This window comes from Rhodnius prolixus, unplaced genomic scaffold (genome assembly GCF_049639745.1).
Source record: "Rhodnius prolixus isolate KJV_2025 unplaced genomic scaffold, Rpr scaffold_2, whole genome shotgun sequence".
NCBI lineage: Eukaryota > Metazoa > Arthropoda > Insecta > Hemiptera > Reduviidae > Rhodnius > Rhodnius prolixus.
Window position 1 is genome coordinate 38,851,404 of NW_027411592.1, and position 18,977 is coordinate 38,870,380.

At 33.6% G+C, this 18,977-nt stretch overlaps 1 protein-coding gene and 1 long non-coding RNA gene across 7 annotated transcripts in view; one reads left to right on the forward strand and one right to left on the reverse strand.

The window, feature by feature from the left end:
* The window catches only part of Egfr (epidermal growth factor receptor), a 380,956-nt gene that overhangs the window by 2,581 nt on the left and 359,398 nt on the right, over positions 1-18,977 (reverse strand). For 4 of the 5 annotated variants that reach the window (XM_074119173.1, XM_074119175.1, XM_074119172.1 and 1 more), the window contains 16 exons: positions 13,247-13,409; positions 12,991-13,163; positions 12,456-12,781; positions 12,155-12,352; positions 11,633-11,934; positions 11,293-11,528; positions 11,076-11,208; positions 10,706-10,982; positions 10,260-10,598; positions 10,049-10,176; positions 9,146-9,413; positions 8,768-9,053; positions 8,450-8,680; positions 8,088-8,371; positions 6,726-6,996; positions 4,096-4,257 (listed from right to left, as the gene is read on the reverse strand). In XM_074119173.1, coding sequence (XP_073975274.1) covers positions 4,096-4,257; positions 6,726-6,996; positions 8,088-8,371; positions 8,450-8,680; positions 8,768-9,053; positions 9,146-9,413; positions 10,049-10,176; positions 10,260-10,598; positions 10,706-10,982; positions 11,076-11,208; positions 11,293-11,528; positions 11,633-11,934; positions 12,155-12,352; positions 12,456-12,781; positions 12,991-13,163; positions 13,247-13,409 — 3,777 coding nt within the window. Of the gene's footprint in view, positions 1-4,095; positions 4,258-6,725; positions 6,997-8,087; positions 8,372-8,449; positions 8,681-8,767; positions 9,054-9,145; positions 9,414-10,048; positions 10,177-10,259; positions 10,599-10,705; positions 10,983-11,075; positions 11,209-11,292; positions 11,529-11,632; positions 11,935-12,154; positions 12,353-12,455; positions 12,782-12,990; positions 13,164-13,246; positions 13,410-13,641; positions 13,866-18,977 lie in introns of those variants that run through there. The other variant, XM_074119174.1, reaches the window with a different exon arrangement.
* LOC141449624 (uncharacterized) lies at positions 15,088-18,649 on the forward strand. 2 transcript variants are annotated; one of them, XR_012455625.1, is made up of 3 exons: positions 15,088-15,603; positions 18,254-18,381; positions 18,512-18,649. It is a non-coding gene; the product is annotated as an uncharacterized lncRNA (long non-coding RNA). The 2 variants fall into 2 exon arrangements; XR_012455626.1 differs by lacking the exon at positions 15,088-15,603 and adding an exon at positions 17,081-17,130.

Below are 18,977 nucleotides of genomic sequence, written 5' to 3' on the forward strand. Positions count from 1 at the left end.
AAGTATATGACAAAAAATCAAAGTCTGTTTGGAAGTGGGCAAAAGTTCCGAGTATGAATAGGAAAAGGCGATATAAACAAAATGTCGTAATGCATCTTCCAGGAGTTGTAGGGCCTGCAAAATTTCAAAATGATATCTTTGGAATATGGAACTGCATTATTGATGATGAGATGTTTCAGCTAATTGTAACATGGACAAACCAATTTATCACGTCAATAAAGAAACAATTTAGCCGGCGAGAGGGGGTTGCAAATTTCACAGATAAAATAGAAATTAAAGCGTTCATAGGGCTCCTTTATTATGCTGGTGTTCTGCATGCAAATCGCCTTTGCATTGATGAACTTTGGGATAGTGTGAACGGCATTGATAAATTCAGGTTAACAATGACTAAAATTAGATTTAGATTTTTAATAAGAACTGTAAGATTTGATAATAGGGACAGCCGAGAAGAAAGAAAAAAAACTGATAGAATTGCTGCAGTTAGAGAAATATTTGAGATGTTTATCAGAAATTATCAGAAGAATTACTCTTTAGGTGATTGTGTTACCCTTGACGAAAAGTTAGAAAGCTTTAGAGGAAGATGTTGCTTTAAGCAGTATATTCCGTCAAAACCCAATAAGTATGGGCTTAAAATTTACGCCCTAGCAGATGCGAGAGTATTTTACACTTATAATTTAGAAATATATGCTGGAGCTCAGCCAGACGGCCCTTACAAACTTTCCAATAGGCCTACCGATGTAGTAAGGAGACTTTGCCGACCAATTTTTAATAGTGGTCGCAATGTAACCGTTGATAATTGGTTTTGCGACATTCCTCTTGTGGAAGAAATGGTTGATAACAGACTTTCTTTTGTGGGTACACTAAAAAAAAATAAGCCACAGATGCCTAATAGTTTCAAAAATATAAAATATAGAGAAGTAAATTCTAGTGTCTTTGGTTTCAGGAGAAATTCAACACTAGTGTCCTATGTTCCAAAAAGAGGTAAAAATGTCATTTTGGTATCGAGCCTCCATTTTGATAATAAAATAGACGAAGACAGTGGTGACCGATGCAAGCCAGATATAATCACTTTTTACAATAGGACAAAATCAGGTGTTGATACTGTAGACCAAATGACGGCTACTTATAATGTTGTCCGAAACACAAAACGATGGCCATTGGTAATATTCTTTGCAATGTTAAACATAAGTGGAATAAATGCACAGATTATTTATACCAGCAAAGGAAATAGAATAAAAAGTAGACGAGAATTCCTCAAATTACTCTCGGATGAACTTGTGAGAGAGCAAGTTCAGAGAAGAAGTAGCAAAACAGTCGGGATTCCGAAGGAGCTACAAAGAAAATTACAAACATTTACAGAGCCTGATCAGAAAGAACAAAGTACTTCAAGAGATGAAAGACAAGAACCAAAAAGAAAACGTTGCCAACCATGTCAGGAACAAAAAAAAACTAGATTCACCAAATATAAATGCTGTAAATGTTCAACTTTTCTTTGTTTGGAACATTGCATAAATGTGTGCAAAAATTGTTCTATATACAGAAAAACAGACTAACAAAAACATGAAGTCTGCCGTGTATTTTTGGATGATTTTCTAAAATTAAGAAGTCAAATTTTTTTGCTATAAAATAAAGTGTTTTATTCTTGAATTTCACTCTTAATGATTGCCTTCTCCAAGATATAGAGAGATACTACAATATTAAACCAATAAAGAGATATAAATAGGCGAGGGATCTCCCAGATACATTGCGATCACTCAAATAGGAAAACATATTGCGACTAACGAAGGGTAAATATGCTCTGAATGCTTCTAGGGGCAAGAGTTACAATTGAGTATGAATGAAAAGAAAGTTAAGGACGAAAATGAAAATAGCAAGACTACACAAACAACAATCGTATTTAGTCAGGTTGACGGAGAAACGGGTTGGCCTAACTCTTGTATTACTCTTGATCGCTTGTTCTAAAGATTAATTAACAATAATAATAATAATAATTGGAAATATTAAAATAACAGGAAAGACTTCTTATTCAAAATACCATTTTTTGTCTGAGAAGTGACCTGATCTCATTTTTGAGACATTTATTTTCAGAACGTTTTTTTCCCGAGTTGAAATTTATCTTTTAGAGAACTAAACTGTTAATTAAGGCACCCCACTACTTTTGCGACTTACGTAACACCTAAGTTGATAAGATCTGAATAATGACTGTCAAGACTCGTCTAGATCCCCAAGAAGTCTAAATCTAGCCTTGAGCAGACTTCATAGCTTGATGAAATAGACAAGAGACCCCAGCAGCATAACTAAATTATGTCACCCTGAAGACAGTTGACTTAGCAATTGTATCTTGAGACCAATTCTTGAAACATTCCTCTAAATGACATTCATTGATTATTACGGTTTATATAATCAATTTAAGAATCCAATATGTTTTTAAAATTCCTAGTTTAAGTAAAGTTGTTGGAGGGATGTGCAAATCGCATTGCAACTTTAACTCGGGAGCCAATTTTAACTAACAGTTATTAAAAATTGTTTATCGGTAGAATTACTGTTGAAAGTGCCCTTTTATCCCGTGGAGTCCGTAACTGCAGGACAATAACCGAATAGGGGGGAAGGGATTAGCTATGCGGTTAGCGTATTTGATTTTCACGCGGAGGTCCCGGGTTCGAATCCAGCTGCTGACCCTTGGATTTTCTCTTCCTAGAAGCTTCTTACAGCTCACTATCCGGTGATGGACAGTGTTGTCTGTAACGAGAGGACACTGTCCGGAGGCCGGCAGTGCACTGAAAAAAGCTCCGGGCGCCAATAACCTGAGATGTTGACGCGCCTTAAAACATTAAAAACAAAACAATAACCAAATAGAAGTGAACTTCACAAACTTGATAGCAGGAAGAAAGTTTTAACCCCTAATACAAGAAGAGTTACAGTCATACAGTTACGCACTAAATCAGAAAATAATATCTTAAAAATTGAAATTGAAAAATGTGACATTATATTTTTGACGTCACTTAAGATAATTTAACTTTTGCGAATGAAAATAAACTTTTAGAAAGTTAATATTGTAACGAAGTGACCTTGGCGCCGACTCTTGGGATGAGATGAAACCTATGGTTCGTTGAGGGGTCGCTGGGAGGGGCTAACAAAAGTCGGAAGTCTAGACTTAACCAGGGCCAGACAGAAAGGCCTAGATTGTTCTGGAAGTTTCTGGCGAACTCTAGAACGTTCCACTACTGTATAAAAACCAAGTGAGCGGCCCCAGACAGGGGGTTCTTCAGAGTTAGTCAGTTAAATTAGCCGTAAGCGGGTTAGTCAGTTAGTGAGTGAGTAAGCAGTTGAGTTGTTTTAGTTGAACAGTTGTTGTTGTGCATTTATATAGTAAGTGTGTAACAGTAAACTGTTGTGACTGTACGGCATAGTAAATGTAGTGAATAGTTATAGTTTCTAGTAAATGTTAATAATGTTAGTATGTTAGTAATGTTACTGTGCTAATAAACCAGGTTTGTTATAAGTTTAGAAGTTTTATTCTTTACGAACCCACTTATTAATAACTAGTGGCAGTCTCTAGTTGTAGTTGAAGTTTTTCAAATATGTAAATAGAGAAAAGGGAAAAACTTTACAATATTTTCATATAATAGATACAAAACACTCGCCTTATCAAGCGAGTTACTGGCCCTTGGGCTTTAAATCTACCTAAAACCAATCTCAGTATATGTTTTAGTTTTGTTTAAATTTAGTACATTTCCTATTGGTAGAAAATACAAATAATGAAATTGAATCAGAATACAAGGTTTAAAGAAGGTGTCGGCGCTATTTTAGAGAACAATCTCGGAGAGTGAAATATTTTTTCAGTGAAGGGAAACTTCTAATTGGATATTGGTCGCTTAAATGAACCGTTAAAGACCATTTATGAAGTGTATTTCCTTGAAATCACGATAAAGAAAATTTGACCTCATTCCTGTCCTACATGTACTTCCAGTAATAGTAGAAACAGAATGTAAAAATACAGATATCAAGATGAAGGTCGTTTTTAGCATAATTATCCATAAAAAATGGAAAACGAAATCTCCTCAAACATATTAATGAAAATAACTTTATGCTTACCAGCTAGTTTAGAATCTCCAATAAGATCCATATAAGCTGTAGTTGCTTGACTTTGTTGAGGCGATGGCATTAGATAATCATCTTCATCCAAAGGCAATTCTAATTTAAGATCACCAACATGAGCTTCGCGACGGCCTCCAGTACATTCATCGCTTAGATCATCTGAATCAAAGAAAAGAGTATTTAACAAAAATAAATAAAAAGTACAAGAATAAATAGACTTTGAGGAAAGGTTTAGCTATGGAGTTAGCGTATTGGACTCTCAAGCGTAGATCCCAGATCTGAATTCAGATGCTGGCCCTAAGAGAGTGATATTTTTTTCTTTCTAAAAGCTTATTACTGTTACAGCTCACGGTGATGGACAGTGTTGTCAGTAACGAGAGAACACTGCCCAGAAGCCGGCTGAGCAATGAAAAAAGCTCCGGGCGCCAATAACCTCAGTTGTTGACACTCCTTAAATCATTAAGAAATAAATAAATAAACTATTAGTTTAATCGAGAAGTATATTTTCTACGATGTTCTTTATCTTTATTTCACTGTTGTAATGAGTAGATGTAATGAGAATTTTGTAAAGAAGGTCTGTAAATTTGGGATTAAGAACATTATAACATTAATTAGCTTCTATTGATAGCTCAGTTAATAATGGTTTAACCTCGAAATAGTAGATAAAAAGCTATAACCTTTTATAAATCTTTGTTTTAGCATTTAAGAAGTTTGCTCAAAAGTTTCATAGAATCTCGTGTACGAAATTTGGGTACGATTTATGTGTAAAAATAAAAATATCCATACACTACGTTATTGGCAAAAATTTGCGTCAAAATACGAGGTAAAATCCAACATTTGTTTCAGTAAATCATAGTGGTATAGGAGCTTACAGTAGAAACTGTGTGTGATGGGTGGGGCATTGGAAAAGGAAACATCAGCCAATGCCTATTAAGTGCCTGTCTATACAAAATATGCCACTGTTCTTCGTTCTGATTGACTGATATAATCTTGATATTCTCTCACACCTCTTTACTGTGATTCTACAGTCAGCTCCTATAGCATTCTGTTCTCCGGATACAAACTTTTTTTATTTGTGGCATTTTTAAAAGGATTTTTTGAATTTTATTTTCTTTTTAGTAAATTACCAGTTTCTGCAATTAATTTACTCTTAATAATTATGTTTTAATTAGTAAATTGAATTTTGCTTTATTATATTGTATTTAAATTGTAAATTTTTAATTTTTTAATTAAACTTTATAAAAGGATCAATAAAATAGTGTTAGAATAATAAAAAACCAAGTGTTATGTATGTATGTATGCATGTATGTAAAAATAAAGTGTTCTGATAATAAAGCGTTTTATTTACTCTTTAATGAGTTTAACTTCATTCCTTTTAAGTTTTTAATTATTGTTTCTTGCTTGGACTAGATCGTGTGTTACATCTGAGAAACATCAGAACAGAACGTTACAATGAAGACTGAGCTGAAATAATTCAATATACTCAAGCCTTAGAAGATATAAATTACATAATTTCTAGGTGGTCACAAGGTTTAGAGAACGTATTTATTGATTAATACTTAAAATAGTTTGAACCTTCGTGTAATTCATTATCTACAAGTCTTGAAAACAAATGAAAACATACTATATGTTTATTTAAACGTCAAAACTAAATATTTTGAAACGAATAGTGTGTACAAAATAAAAATATCCACAGAAATTACGTAATTGGCCAATAATCCCTTCAAAAATCGAGATAAAGTCCAACTTTTGTATCAGTAGAACATAAGGGTATAAGAGTTATAGTGGAATCTGTGGGTGATGGGTGGGGCAGTGAAAAGGGAAACATCAGCCTATGACGTGCCTATCTCTAAAAATATGGCCAATGTACTTCTTTTGGTTGGATGATAATATCTCTCACACCTCTAGGTATTATATAACATGTAGGTATTAATATAAATCTGATAAATATAATTAATAATATCATATTGCGAGAATGTAAACAATGAACAAAATAAATAATTCTTCATAGTTATTTAATGACATTTTAAATCCACAATTACAAATAAAAATGGTACAAGAAAGTTTACTAGCGCACCTATGTTTAAGTTTTAAACTATGACCTGACCCTTAATTACTTGCTGCGATGGCTTTTTATTTGTTGTAAAGTTCTCGCGAACGGAATTATGAAACAAACTAAAGAAAACCAACCCAATTTGATAACTGCTCACAGTCAAAAAGCAATTAGAGTGAATTTTTCCTTAATTAGCATTAATTCGATAAACCTAGAGAATATAATAAAAGAATTTTGTTTATTTTAAGTGATCTTAGTTGTAACATTAGATACTATAATAAATTCTAAGATTATAAAAAAAATAATCTAAGATGGCCTCGTGATCTACTCTTTTTGTGAGAGCAGTGTAGCAAATCACGTTACTGGAGTAGCACCATTGGGTGCCTTCTCCACTCTTAATTTTCGCTTATTTTTTTTATCAGGTACCAAAAGGTCGATTTGCTTATTGCAACAATCGTTGCAGTAGTAAATTCCAATAAAAGATTACAAAACAAAAAATAATTAAATAAAAATTAATTTAAAAAGGCTATTTAAATAAAATGAATATTTCCAGAATAAAAAGTGAAATCAATACCTCTTAATGCAAGGGGATCTAAGCAATATCTTGAAGAACAGGGAAACTTAAGGGTATCCCAGCCAGCTTGAGGATGTGGCGCAATCGGATTGTCAGGAGGAGGAGAACCGCTGACTATTCCAGCCCGACCTTTTGGTTGCAAATAATCTTCTCCTTCAACTTCTTCACCAACTTCCACAGAAGTTTGCTCCTTTTCTTCGTGACCACCACCTCCTCCTCCTCCTCCTCCTCCTCCTCCAACACTAGTTCCGACTACGGTTCCGCCGCATTCCTGTACCGTAATCGTAAATTAATAAACTTTTTTAATACATGGCTTGTTATTTGTCAATTTATTTATTGCAGGGCATAATAACAATAATAATAGTAATAGAGAAGGGAAGGGATTAGCTATGAGGTTAGCATACTGGACTCCCACGCGGAGGTCCCGGGTTCGAATCCATCAGCTAACCCTTAGATTTTCTCTTCCTAGGAGCTTCTTACAGCTCACTGGCCGGTGATGGACAGTGTTGTCTGTAACGAGAGAACACTATCCGGAGGCCGGCAGTGCACTGGAAAAAGCTCCGGGCGCTAATAACCTCAGCTGTTGATGCGCAAAAAAAAAAAATAGAGGAAAGGGATTAGCTCTGTGGTAAGCGTATCCTGGATTTCAACGCGAAGATCACGGGTTCGAACCCAGCTGCTAGGGACTTAGATTTTATCTTCCAACGAGTTTCTTACAGCTCACTGTCCGATTATGTAGTCTGTAACGAGAGAAAACGGTCCGGAGGCCGGTAGTGCACTGGTAAGAGTTCGAGGACCAAGATGTTAAGTCGATGCAACTTAATTTTTTTTAAAATACCTAAATAATAATAATAATGCTGTGCTTTAGGGTGTCAGGTATAGATTGTTATTGTTCTAAAGACCTTCTTACTAATACTACAGTACTATTTAACTGTTCTGCTGCTTGACAACAGTGGAAATGGAATAGAACTACCATTTGTACCCAAATGCAAAAAGTGGTAATCTAGAACATCTGCAGTATAATAAGCAAATTTTGAAGCGAAAACATGTAATGCGCTTCAATAGTAACCAGTACACTATTATTCCTGACATCTGAAGATAGTGATAAAAATCACACTAATAATGAAAGGCATATTTGCATTATTACTAGATCGTCAAGTTCTACAATATCACCGCAGTTAGTTAAATGAGTGAATAATAAAACATCAACTTATAAATTTCGCAGCACAGGGTCATGCAAGATTGGGAGGTCGCTCTGTTCTCCCTCCAATGGAATACAAGTACTAATTGGAAGTAGTTAAAATTAATACTGCTCTTAATAATATATAAAAGATTTAAATTAAAAATAAATGTTAACACTACCTGTGGTGAATAAGAGGGCAGTCGCATCAGTCTATCACCTTGTATTACAAGATATCTTCCAGGATCACGGGCCATCTTTGCAAATTCGTCGGCAAGTTCTTTAAATGATGGCCTACTTTCAGCATCTTTCATCCAACACTTAATCATCAACACATATACATCTATTGTACAAATGTTTGGCTGCGGTAATCTATCACCTTTTTCTAAAAGTTCTAGAACCTCTCTTGCAGGTACATTTTCATAAGGTTTACCACCATATGTTAGCAGTTCCCATATTGTCACACCTATACAGTAAAAGTTAAATTGTTAATGATTTTTTTTTTATTATTTTATATCGAGAAATAACTTTAAACTAAACTTACCAAAAGCCCACACATCGCTCTTATGCGTAAACGTTCTCAGCTGGATACATTCTGGAGCAAGCCATTTGATAGGCATTTTGCCACCTTCGGCTCTGTACTCATCTTCGTTAATATCTAATAATTTGGCAAGACCGAAATCTGTGATCTTTACACAACTAGGTGTTTGTACAAGCACATTTCGTGCGGCTAAATCACGATGTACTAGGCGCTTCTCTTCCAGATAAGCCATACCTATTCGCAAATAAAGATATTTGAATATCAGTATTTGATTTTTGAATTTGATAACAAAAACTTTATTCATTTATAACGTATACACACCTCTAGCAATCTGATGACACCAATTTAATAATGGTTTGGAACCAATATTTTGTTTATGATTCTTAACATAGTCAAGGAGACAACCTAATGGCATCAACTGTGTGACAAGCATCATTTCATTGGTCATACAAACACCTAACAGCTGTAGAAGATTTTGATGTTCTACACTGGCCATAATATAGGCTTCATCTAAGAATTCTTTGCTAGTATTTGCACCAGTTCTTTCACGTAACACTTTAATGGCAACAGGGATTTTTACATTTTCCCCTTCAGGTACCCAAACTCCCTGGAATAAAACAAATCGCCATTTTTACAAATACATTCACAAATTAATATGTTTATTGCACTTTTCTTTGTTTTTAATTAATGGATACAAACTTTATAGACAGTTCCAAATGCACCATATCCAAGAACACCACCTCTTCTCATTTCTGCTTCCTTTACTATCCTTAATTTTGCTAGATTCGGTTTCACATTAGTTGGATGTAGAGGTTCTAAACCTTGCAACATCATTGACATTTTTGCGGCATTCTTTTCCTTGTTTCGCAATCTCACTTGATAAACCAATACTATGAGGCACACAACTAAGAAACAAGCACATACGCTAACACTTGCAACGAACGCGTGAATCTGTTCACCTTCAACCCTGTAAACATAATTTCAATTGAAAGAAAACCAAAATAAAAATGTTTTCCATACATGTAATCTATTGAGAACAATCTGTTCAGTTTCGAGTTTCAATTTCGAAACTAATTTATAAAAGAATTATAATTATTATGCTTTTCCGCAAGTGCCGGTAAAATATTCTGATATTTTATGAATGAAAATGAAAAGCAGTCTGTACTTCAGAATAAAGAAATGATATGTTGGCACAAAGAAGCAAAAATTTTTAAATCTTCAAGACAGATACATCTTTAAGCAACGTACCAACAGAATACTACTAATAACACTATTAACACTGAAATGTCCAGCGGTACTTTATCTCTATGGTATTATTGAATTATCTTTTTAAATTTTAATTAATTTAAAGGTTTAAAATTAATTTTAAGCTTTGTACAATTCAGTTAAACAATCTTACATTCAATTAGTACCTCCATAAGCGAGAGTTCAAGAAATCAAAGCAATGAACCAAAATAAGATTGGATGTAATAATTAAACGCAGTAGTAAGACATGCTAAAATTAAAGTAATCGCCCAATTTTTCAGGCGAAGCTTAACGTCTAATTAAATGTCATGAATGCTACAAAAAATAAAAGCTGATCCAGAAACTGATTATACTAACATGGGAAGTCCTATAGGTTCTACAGAGCAATAGGGTTCTCCATTTTCAGGGAATACTCTGTGAGATCTATCTGGTGGACAAACTTCCGTGCAGTTAAAAGTGGTTGAGTTATCAGGATTGGTTATTCCCTGAAATATTTACAATACCATTTATCAATAGTTCTCAACTAAAAAACAAATACAGCAGCTAGATATTACAGTGAAATAATTACAGTGAAAATCTTATAGTTTCTACAAGCTAAACAATGGGCATTCGTGGGTCCAGTACATCCTCTACATTCCGTTGAACAAGGTATACATTGCTGAGAGGTTTCGTCCGCATAATGATCTTGAGGACATTCATCTTCGCACTGTTCTCCCCTCTTATAGTTAGCACACTCTTGGCAAACTTGTTCATGAAAACCAAAGCCACTGCATTTGCGACAGCGAGGATGGCATTTACGGCATATTGTTTTGCTAGCAAGTGGTTTCAACTGTCCTTGTTCTTGCGGTCTGACGTATTCATAGTAATAACCATCCGGGCATGATTCATTCTTTTGCAGGCAACGATCCTTTAAAAAAAAAATGATAAAAGAAATGTATTACAATCTTAGGAGGTTGTTGGAAAACAAAATAACTTGGCAGTTATTATTTTTAAAAAGCGGAATTTGACACCTACAACTGTAAAGTCTCCATTGATGATGGCCTTTTCACAAGATTTACAACCTGTTGGCCCGATAGTATTTTCAGGTCCGTTGCAACCGTTAATACAATTTGGATGACAAGGTTTACATTCTCCTCTGTCATTATATTTACTTTGAGGGCAAAATGGTACGCAAAATGGTCCATCGCGGCCGTTTTTACAAGCAGTACAATTACCGGGGCCTGGCCCGCGACATGTTGAAGCACATTCTTCGTGACACGGCATGCACACCTTATTTGCAGCTTTATACATTCTAAATAAATAATAAAAAAAAATCTTATTACTTAAGAATTCAATGGAAAAGTTTACAAGATCTGTGAAGAAAAAAAAATAAGTTAAAACTAACCCTGCAACTACATCACAATCCTGTAGACAGGTATTTCCAAGACGGTAATTTGCACAAGATAGACACTGTTGCGGTCCAGGGCCCCAACAACCTTCACTCGAACACTGTGGATCACATACTAATCCTTCGCGTACTGTAAAAAAACGAACGTATTCATTTTTATGTAAAGGATTTTTTCCATATGAATTTAATTAAAATTAAGAAAAACTAGACTTACAGCATTCTTCTTCAAGTTTATTGTTTTGAAGTAAAGTGTCATGCTCGACGGATTTTTTAACTTTAGACCAATCCATGCCTTGGACAAAACATAATTCCTTATTCTCTAAAATTGCTATTGCTCCAGAATTGATTTTTTTTAACGATCTTAGTCCGAGCGATTTTAAAGAAGTTTGCACTATATACAAAGATGCGAAATATTCTGTTAAAGTTCTGCCTCCAATTATTTCTAAATTTCTGCAAATGAAAAAGTAAAGAAATAAATCTGTTGATTGGGACCAACGTTAATTTATAAATTGCTCGTCTGACGATATTGTTAATGAATAAGAAATATTTTTTACCTGAAATAAGAAAGATTAGTGAAGTCTTTATGAGATCCCTGGATATTTATAAAACCTGTCACCTCCTTCAAGGTACTGAAAACTTCCAATTTATCAGGATGCATTTCTTGATAATGTGGACCAAAACTAAAATTTCTATACACTTGTTGAAATCCTTTAAACGATTGTTCTAAAATAGTTAAAGAGCCTTCAATGATGGTACAATCTTTGAATGAGTCTATATTTCCCGAATGCACTGGTGAGGAGCCTTGACATGTCTTAGGGCACGGGCCATCACAAGGGACACACTCTCCATTCACAGCCTGAAAATTATCACATTTTTTTTGTGCTCTAAGTTTATAAAATAATTGCCATAATGAAGTATTCTAACAAAATTGAGTAAATTAGAGAAACTACGCACTGCAAAACTTGATTTACCTAATTCCCGTAGCCGTAAATCCTTGAAGCATGTAAATGAATTGCATATATACCTTGTTTATCCCAACATTGAATAATAATTTAAGAAAATACGCTTATACATACCTTAGTTTCTGGTGGACAACTTCTAACACAAGCTCCATTATCCTTAAGAAGGTGTTCTGGACAATTTTTTACACATGTGGCACCGTAAGCATATTTTCCGTCAGGATTAGTCTCCCATGAATATGTAATTGAGTTGTAGCGCTTCATGGCTGGGCACTCAAATTTACACACTCCGTCATCGTAGAAATTGCGACATGCCTAAAAAAACACAAACACAAAGTTGGAATTGAATTTCTTTTTTCATTCAAAGTAAACTTTATTTATCTTCAGCAATTAGTGCAACAAATAATTCAATTCTCACCAAACAATCGCTCTGTTTCGGACCCGTACAACCGCCAGCACAAAATAGATGACAACATTCTCTTGGCTGTGGGCCAAAACATCTTCCCTGATGACATTGTGGACTGCAATTTATTTTTGAAAATTGTTGACAGTTTTGTGGTCCAGGACCCCAACAACCTTCTTGGCATGAAGAATCGCATGCTGGACATTCCCGTTCTGGATGTGAAAAATTGTATACATACGTGAAATTCGCTGCCGGATCTGTGATTATTTCGTCCCATCGGATTGTTTTTACGTAACAAAGATTGTAATTGTTGAACATGCCGACACTCCCAGCAAGGATATCTGAAGCAAAAATGAAGGAGTTAAATTTTTCACATAAATTTCAATATTATCAGCTCCTAGATAAGTTATCCAGAAATATGCTACAGATGTTTGTCTTAAGTGATGTAAAATAAACAAGAATTGAGTAAATATTACGGAGTGCCAGATCTTAAATGCATTACAAGTAATAGCTGACAGTTATATAAAATCATTAGTGCATTAATAAATACCTCGAAGCGCAGGTAATTCCAAACTCTGCATTTTTGATAACATGACCATGAGGGCAAATTCCCTCTCTTGTATGGTAAGTTTGAAAAGGGTTCTGCCGCGAATGATCTGTAATCTTGGCAAGACTATCTTTTTCACATCCACGTGTGATATCAGGACATGTCCTGTAACCTCCCTTTAAATTTAAAACAAAAAACAATCATGCATAAACAAATTAATTGAGGAGAAAAAATGTTTTAGAAATATTAAGAGCATTACCGTATGTATTGCAGAAAACTGAGATCTAAATGTTCGTCCTGAAGCCAAGTCAGCTCTAAATTCCCATCCACATAAGTACAATTGGTATATCTGTCCCTCAAATTCCTGTAGTGATGCTCTCGGTTCGAGGGCACTGACATTCGTCCATTCGTTCCTATGCATACTGAAAAGTAGAGAGATAACGACAATTAGCAAAGAAAATATCCTAATTACTTAAAAACAAAATGATTCCAGAATTGGAAGGAAGAAATATAGTGTAAGAACAAATTTCTGTGACGAGTGTTAAATAATTATGCTAAATTTAATGAGAAAGAAGAGAAAATAATGCCACTAAAATCGAATATGTCGATAACTGTCTACAGAGTCTGTTTTGAGAATTGTAAATTCTAAATCACCTGAGAAACTGTTCTTAGTTGACAGGATATGATGTACATTTTCACAACATAACGGAGTATTGAGAAAGACCAACACATCCCGTCCAACGCCAAAAAGATGCACAAAAAAATATATTTCAAATATGTTTCAAAAATTTAACACGATAACAATGCGAGAAATGGGCAAGAGAAACTGTTCAGGGGTAATTTAGTATTGATGTCCATGTTGGTGTTAAGATACAGCATGGCCAGTAATATGAAATAAAATACTACTGTTATTAATCGATTAAGGCCTGGAATCGAACCCAGTACCAAAACGTGTATCTGCCTCGATGTCCTACTATTCTCACTCTGGTTTAACCAATACTGTTTAATGTCTGAGAAATCTTGAGTTTTAGTAAATTTAAAAATAAACAATTTAGAGCACTGGAGCGCGGAGCACTCTGGATTAGTTAATGGATTGAAGCGTTAGTGGATGGACTCAGTAATGTCTTAGAATTTTATTTTTTAAAACAAAGCCTTTCAATTTATTAGACTGCCTCCACTTTAATTTAAAAAAGAAAAACTGAAAATTAGTTTTAAAACGAAGAAAAATGTAACTCGCCTTTTTATTAAGAACCGTTACAACGGAACAAACTTACGAAAACATCTACCAGGCTATACCAGAAATGCTTTCTTTTGTCATGAGTTAATACTAAAGTACTTGATTTTCTAGCTTTGCTTTGTCCAGAATCCAATCTCCCTTACACAGTAATCGCGCTAAGCTGAACATTAGGACTCAGTAGACCGTTATCAATAACATCATCATCTTAACGATCGATCTAAAGTCATCAATGATGATTTGTGTGGATCTATATAAATAGAATATATGAAGAACAACCAAACTAACTGAACTAACATCTGTTCAATAACAGGTTGTATACTATTTATTTATTTAGTCGAACAAAAATAAACGAATCTCAAGCAAAGTAGAAGAGAGAGTGTAAAGGTGCTTAAATTATTCAATACCGAAATGATTGTGTAATTTGTAGGTGAGGTATATTCCAGTTAGAGGAGGACCACTTTGAGCCCGCCTACGCAGAACTAGCAACAACGTCACAAGGTTCGAGGTCTACAGTCTGCAGAATATGGTAATACTTCCTTTGTTCCATTACGTCACGCACCTTCCAATAATTATCTCTTGTATTTTATTAATAGAGATCTAGATTTACAGTAATGTTTATAACAGCGTGCCACTCATTGTTCTAATTCTGTTTTTATAAACAGAAATGGCGGCAAATTTAAACAAATAGGTGAGAACATTTTACTCATAAAAATATTTTACTATTTCGACATCATTTTCAAAATAAAGTTATTGTATTTTTGATTTTTTTTTTTTTTCTTATTTTTATTGTCTGGGACATTTCTGGCTTTTAAGATAATCATTAAGATGGCCATTCAGTGGGTATACGAACTAAGATGACAAGATGCATGGTACATCTAGGGGGAAAAAAATGATAAGCTCTGAACACTAATGGTTCAATGATGGCTTGACATGAGCTTAAAGCATAATCTGCCGTACAATCTTTGCGTCGATTATTTGTTTCTAATCCTCGCTAAATTACTGAAGACCAACTTTGTTAGGAATTAATTCTGGGATAAAAAAAAAAAAGAAGTGTCAGATTATTTCAAGCCATAAACAACAGGATAAGCTATTTATTTAGATTTTATTTTTTTTAACTTAAATAAAATATTTATTTTTTGGGATTTATAGTTTATTTTGTTTATTTTATTATATTTTAGTTTTTAGGGGATGGTAATATAAACATAGTTGTAACAACTACTCTTAAGAGTGATTGATGTTAATTCATTCTCAATTATTACTACATCCAGGGGCAGATTAGGCGGCTGGCAGATCTTATGAGATACCTTGTTAAAAACTGTCTCAACGAAATTCAAAAATAAGCAAAACAAAAGTCTTAAAACCAAAACTAGTCTCAAAATGTAAGTAAAATGGTAAGATCAATAATTTAATGAATTTTGGAAGTATTAGAATAATATATATATTTTTTTAATCATTTAATCAGTTACAATCAACGCATTGCTTTTTAAGCAACAAGGGTAACAATAAGCAACATATCACACATATCAGAGTGGAGAAGTTACCCAGCTGTAACATTCCAATAACATTTTACTTTCTACTGACTCTCTTCATCAGAGAGGAGATCGCGAGGACACTGTCTTTTAAGACGTCTGGAAGTGATGTGGACAAGTGGATTGTGATGTGTTTGAATGCTAAGATGGAATTTTCTGTAACGTATTTTTGCAACTTGTGTGACGAAAAAATGTTCAAGTCTGTGTGAATGGTTTGATTGGTGACGTAGAAAGGAGCGTTTACTATAGAGCGAAGAATTTTAGACTGCAAGAACTGGATTCTTTGCAAATTTGAGCGATTGGTTGAAACCCGCACATGTTCATTAATGGAAAATTTGACTGGCAATTCATTTTATGGCATATGCAGTTAAATTATGTCTGGACTATTCACAAGAACGGATTCGTAATTTTAGGATGATCGAGAACTTCTGAAGCAAAAAGGTACTTAAAAAAACTGCTTTACAAATATTAAATTGTTAGAAATAATTTCAATGAAAAAAATAGATCTATAAAAACAAAATTATAAGAGAATTAACAGCAATTAGGCGAATAGTCTCCGACTTTACCAAACGCAAATTATTTGAAAATATTTTGAACAATACTTATTGATATGAAACTCATCATTTGAAAGATGTTTCTGTTTTAAAATTATTAAAGAGTACGATGGAAAGGGGGAAATGAACAAGAAAAAAATATAGCACAGAGGACAGTATTTAGGACGATAGACACAGCAAAAGTAAAGGATGAATTCGGCTCAGTCTGCTTCTTAATAAAGTGGAAGAGAAAGGGTCGTCATTTTCCAAACCGAGTTTTTTCGGAAACTAAATGAGTAATAATTATTTAAATTAGGCAACGAAATAATGAAAAGAATTCAAACCACATTTTCTAGTGGGTTTTCTTACTACAGCCGAAACCAATCTAATCGAACGTCATCAAAATATAAATCCTTAAAATCCTTTAAAAATTGTTTAAAACGCAGATAGAATATCAAATAGTGATGTAGGAAAAGAATAGATCCTCAAATAATATTTCCAGTTTCTATGTCATTATGAAAACGATGAGGTACCAATTTTCGACACACACTACTACTAAAATTCCCTACAAAACAGAAAAGATTGTAGGATACAATTTCTGATATAAAATATTCTCACCAATCTAAAGAGAAAACTTTTGAAATTGTTTTAATTTACTAATTACTGAGCAACAACTTTAGCCTCTAAAATAACGCTGAAAATGGAGGATGACAAATATAAATTGCCACCCATTTATACGCCACTCTGAAGGCCATTAGATTATATAAAAAGCATTCTATTATTTGAAGTTAAATATTACCCAGGGGACCATTCGACTGGTTCGGTGAACTTCTAGCCAGACAAGGTAATTCCACAAAACCACTTATATCTCTAAAGCTTTCAATACATAAAACGAAATCAACCATTAAAATCTTTTCTTTTCTATATTTTTTTTTAATTTAAAAAGGAAAAAAAAAGGTGGGAATTGATAAACATTTAGATTCCCAAAATGGACAACAGAATTTAAAGAATAACCTAAAAATAAAGATTGTTTTAATCTTTTGCTCCTCAGAAATTACTTTAGACAAAGGATAGGCCATCATCTGGACATACACTGATAAATTTCCCTTTACCATCATCAATCAGCTACCCTGTTAAAAAATGTTAAATTAAAGATTAAATTATGCCATTAAAACTAATTTGCAATGCTAAGTATAAGCCTTGAAAATGAAAATAAGACTGAATTTGACAATAATTATCTATAGATTCATTTTAGCTTATTCTGGAATAGCAGTCAATGTTTTGACTACTGTACGCAACCAAGGCTGGGCAACTTAGAAATGAGGGAATATCTTTAGGGCAAAATAAATCCATAGTACAGCTTTATTTGATGGTTCAATAACTATTATTTTCAGGATGTATAAAGAAAAGTACCCAAAACAACTTTTTTGGCTTTGTTTTAAAAAGAATGGTTGCCTTAGGCTAATATTTTATAACGATATAACTAACGTAGATTTTTTTTCATTTTTTCAAATATCCTTTAAATATTTTATTTATTAAATAAGTCTATTTCTTCTATTTGTAAGTTCTTTGAAGAAAATGAGAAATTTTGGTAGCTCCTAATTAGTTTTTCAAGTCAGAATTAAAACTTGTAAAGTTTCTAAGGCTAAAATAGTGTTAAGGAACGTTGAGTGACAATGAAAAATCGAGTCCAAAGAATATTTCATAACTTGAACTGTAAAAGTAGTTGGAGAAGCTGGATAAATACATATATCACGAAATATCTGTTGAGATGGTACTTAGAATACATGTTGCAAAGCTACCTTTTTAAGGAGGCTAATTGACTACTGTGGTACGAATTTACTCAGTTGATACCTATATTTGGCTTCTTCTACAGACAAAGAAATTAACCAATTCAGGAATTTTAGCGAAAGATAATTATATTAATTAACCACCAAAAATTTGTAATTAAGTTGTTTTATATTTAGACTGCTGCAAACAACTTGCCTGATCGACAGCTGGATCATCTGTTTATAAAGTGAATCCCTAACAAGTGACACCACAAAAGGGAAGAACATCAAGCAAAGAACGGCCATCCTAAACAATGGATGATGGGGTAAATTCTTTTAAACGCAGTTTCTTTATGTAGGTACTCTCTCTAAATAATTAACGATACTCTTCTTTCTTTTATTGAACTTAAATAACTAAAACAATTACTCTAATAATTCGCAATTTGTGAATTCAAGAAAAACTAAGTATCCTGTATGAGAAGTCTTCCCAAGGCCAATCGAGAGTGAAAGAAACTAAGAAGGACACAAATCATTGGAAGCGGTTGGCTATAATAAGTCAAGGCAACATCTTTCATTTAATTGCTATAATAAAATTATTTACTAGCAGTTAATAAAATTAGTATCTCTTCCACTATCTTTAATTATCCCAGATGTCTTATCTACAAAAAACGGAATAAGATGTGTCTGCCTCCCTCTTATAAATATGTGAATATCCCGATGAATAATTTGGCGGCCCTCATGAAAAGACCAAGGTTCTGCGACAAGTAGAGTGCCTCTAAAGAAGAAGTTGAAGATAAGGTAGTAGCAGACTTGGGATACTTTAAAAATTAGCGGTATCTAAAAACCATTTTTCTCTGCAAAGAATGTTTAGGAAAGAGTTGTCTCAATCTTTTGAAAAAAACAAAAAAAAAATCAAAATATT